The sequence below is a fragment of the Lepisosteus oculatus genome, chromosome 27 (assembly GCF_040954835.1).
Source record: "Lepisosteus oculatus isolate fLepOcu1 chromosome 27, fLepOcu1.hap2, whole genome shotgun sequence".
Lineage (NCBI taxonomy): Eukaryota > Metazoa > Chordata > Actinopteri > Semionotiformes > Lepisosteidae > Lepisosteus > Lepisosteus oculatus.
In genome coordinates, this window is record NC_090722.1 from 1,629,154 (window position 1) to 1,632,771 (window position 3,618).

General features: G+C 46.1%; 1 protein-coding gene across 1 annotated transcript; it reads right to left on the minus strand.

Annotated features, from left to right (window-relative positions):
• Positions 1-1,599, minus strand: LOC138225284 (fish-egg lectin-like). Its single transcript, XM_069184980.1, has 4 exons — positions 1,499-1,599; positions 885-1,130; positions 365-707; positions 1-277 (listed from the first exon to the last, which is right to left on the minus strand). Exons 1-4 carry the CDS (start codon positions 1,545-1,547, stop codon positions 136-138), a joined length of 780 nt encoding a protein of 259 aa, XP_069041081.1. The 5' UTR covers positions 1,548-1,599; the 3' UTR covers positions 1-135.
• Positions 1,600-3,618: the final 2,019 nt, after the last annotated feature.

Consider the following 3,618-nt stretch of genomic DNA (forward strand, 5'->3'; position numbering starts at 1 on the left):
CAGGGTTTTTCAGGCATTTTTATTGCAGCACAGAGAAACCCAAGACGGGCATTAGTGTCTCATTCCACTCTGAATCCTTCATGCAGCCCACTCATGCCTGTCACTTTCCACTCAGGACCAGACCACACAGGCTGCTCAGACCTGGCACCTCTGGACTCGGCCATCTTTGCACACAACCCAGAGGATTCCTCGGTCATAGGACACATGCCTGGCCACACCAGCTGCCCTTAGAGCCCACCAGCTCCTGCCAAAGGGGTTACAGGCATCAACACCAAGCCTGCAGGAAAAGGCACAGGGTTAGAGCAGCCTAGAATTAGGACAGTCATTCATGCAACCATGTGCATTAAACCCTCCCCCAGCTCACCTCTTGAAGACCACTCCATTCCTGTTCACCCCATACACACTGCCATCTGAGCCCACCTCCACCAGGGACAGGGAGCCCTGAATGGGGTACCACCTGTCAGAGCCTTTGCAGGAATCCCCACTCACATCCAGCTTGACGAAGATCTGGTCCAACCTGTTCACTCCCCAGCAGCCAAAAGGCCCACAGGAATAGTACTTGAGGGAGCCCACGACAGGAATCCAGGGGATGTTGCCCTGGCCAGCATACTGCAGCACAGGCCCACTGTTCAGGCAGAAGATGGAATTGGCAGCATTGACACCAACCACGAACTTGTCTCCACCAGCATCAATCTGGATGAGGGAGCCTGCAGAGGAGAGCAAGAAACAGCTGTTCTCAGCAGGGGGCAGTGCAGTGCTCATTCCTCAGTATGAAGTCATGAACACTTTAGGAATTAAAGATGTTCTGGCTGAAAGCAGCCACTAACCATGGATAAACTTGAAAGCTATCATTTCTAACCCATATAGATCAGCTGCAGCCTCACCTGGCTGTACTTGGATCCACCTTCCCCGAAGCCACTTGAACACAAGGCTTGCGAGACTCACACTCCAGAGCCCTGCTGGCCCCACACTCACATGTTTCCCCTTCATGGCCAGAGAGACCCAGCTGTTGCCCTGGTAGCTGACCAGGTTGTCTGCATTGTCGACTCCACACACCCTTCCAGCACCAGCATCTACCTGCTTCAGACTGCCAGGCACAGCCCGACACTGCAGGGCTTCAGCCACAGACACTGGGGAGGAGAGGACACCACTGGGTCAATGATCATGTGGAAGCAGCCTGGGCTGAGGGCAACATAGGAGCATGAGCATCCGACACGGAGGGACTAAGTCAGTATACGAGGACAGAAGAAACAAGCCAATAGGGCATTAATGAATCGGCAACAACCACAAGTGAACAGAGCTCCATACACAGAACCAAAGGTTTGCAGAACTTCAAGAGCACACAAACATCCATGTCATGGATTAAACACTCAGGCAGCATCTATACTCAAGATCAAATACCTATACTGAAATCCTTAAGTACTAGCAGCATGCAGTTCATCCTCCCATCTGCCTTTATGCTGCTCCTTTTAGTCAAAGTAAGAAACCCAAACCTTACCTAGAAAGAATCCTACAAGCAAACACAACACACAGCCTCTCCCTTCCATGTTGATGAGTGATCACACAAACCTCATGAATGGTATAAACCCCCACAGTGGCCTTCATATACTCAAGACTGCTGGGCTTCAGCTCCTACACACACCTGTCTAACCAGGTGTTAAATTGTGAACCATAATGAGCTGCTGATTGAATCACTCAAGTATCAATTACAGAAGACATCATTAATTATTTTCTTTCCATAGACCTTATCCTCAGGGTTTAGGAATCATGGCGACAAGAACTGAAATTGAAGCCCAGTGCTTCAGATAATCATGAGCTGGATTAGTACTAATACCAGCAGTGACATCCTCCAGTAGTGCAGGTCAGGGGTGGTCTAAATTAGATAACGAGACAAATAGTTTCATTGTAACGCTGAATGTTTGGTTACTCTTGCTCTTTGGCATGAGATATTTTTTTTCATTTCAGATTTGATCTCCCAGATTAAAGGTTAAATTTGTATGAGCACTTAGAGGAAAATATCTGGGTACTAGATTGAAATATTCAAAGTCCAGTCTTGTTTTCTCAGTTAATGTCATGTGGGAGAGGATTAGTGATAATTAAAATCTATGAAAGCACAAGTTCCTGCATTCAGAATGGGGAATTAATGATAGTGTAGCTCTTAAAGCACTTAATTCACAAGTGACCATTTGGACAGCACAGTGGAGTGGATTAAGGACTGCAGCCTCACAGTTCCTGGGTTGATGTCCAACCGAATTTCCTGCTGTGTGGAGCTTGCATGTCTTCCATGCGGATTTTCTCTATGGGATGTAATGGAAAGTTACTGAAAAAAAGTGTTTTATCCTAAATATGTCAGTTTACGGGCAGAGCTGTGTTGTAAAAGCAGCTGGATTCTTAGAACAAAGTGTGATTGTACCCAGCGAGTCAAGGCCATGGGATCTTCTAAGAATATGTTGATCTCTGTCCCAGCAAAAAGGCGATGGGTAACTGCACGTAGCTGTCTTCTCTGTCCTAAGCCTAAGACCTATAAGGACTGGAAAATGACTGTCTCGCCTGTCTTTGTTTTACCAACCTACCATAATGAAGTAAACAAGTTGAGGTCTTGCATCAGCTAAGTGTGTAAAATAAGGGACCTTTTCCTATTTTACTTTGAAAATCAGATCTCACTTGCTGCACAGACTGGTGGTTGCTGTTTTTCCCTATTGCGCAATATGAATAAATGCCTTACTGAGTGAATGAGAACACCTCTCCTGGCTCGTCTTTGATAAAATTCCAAGACAGGGACCAGTTTGCTGCCAATTTAGAAAGGCATCCTGGCTTTTCAAAATAGTTTACATGTATGTAAAAAGTTATGTCAATGATTAAAAAATTGCAGCTTAACACAGACAACACAGCAACAGTGTAACGAATGATACAATAATAATAATACTATACATACAGTACAATCAGTACAGTGAGAAGTGCACTACGAAGAGTTACTCACAGTCCAGAACACACAAAGAACAGAACAGTACACAAATTGCACAATATAAATATGAATATAAATGTATTGCACAGGTCCCTGGCATATATTGCCCAAAAACGGTTTTAAACGGGAAAAAGAAAAAGAACAGCTGTATCAGTTTACTGTTCAGTCCAGAAACAGGTCCCTGTCAATGTTGCCTCTGCCCAGACACACAGTGGATGCGTTGTACAGTCTTATGGCAGAAGGCAAGAATGACCTTCTGTAGCGCTCCCTGTCGCACTGTGGTTCGATCAGTCTATTGCTGAACGTGCTCTTCAATCTCACAAGCATGTCATAGAGGGGATGGGAGACGTTGTCCATGATGGCCTCCAGTTTGGACACCATTCTCCTCTTGGCCACTACCTCCAGGGGGTCCAGGCCAGACCCAATGACAGAGCTTGCTCTCCTGATGAGCTTGTTCAGCCTGTTAGAATCCACTGCTCTAATCCCAGGGTCCCAGCATACCACTGCGTAGAAAATGGCGCTCTCCACCACCAACTGATAGAACATATGTAGCATCTTACTACATACATTGAAGGACCTGAGCCTCCTCAAGAAGTAAAGTCGGCTCTGGCCCTTCTTGTAGATGGCATCGATGTTCTTAGACCATTCCATCG

Bases quoted from the DNA above. Each gene is read 5' to 3' on its own strand.
- LOC138225284 (XM_069184980.1), bottom strand. From the start codon at position 1,547: ATGGAAGGGAGAGGCTGTGTGTTGTGTTTGCTTGTAGGATTCTTTCTA. The intron at 1,131-1,498 runs GTAAGGTTTGGG...TCTCCTCCCCAG, and splicing joins GCTTGTAGGATTCTTTCTAG to TGTCTGTGGCTGAAGCCCTG. The intron at 708-884 runs GTGAGGCTGCAG...TCTCCTCTGCAG, and splicing joins GTGGATCCAAGTACAGCCAG to GCTCCCTCATCCAGATTGAT.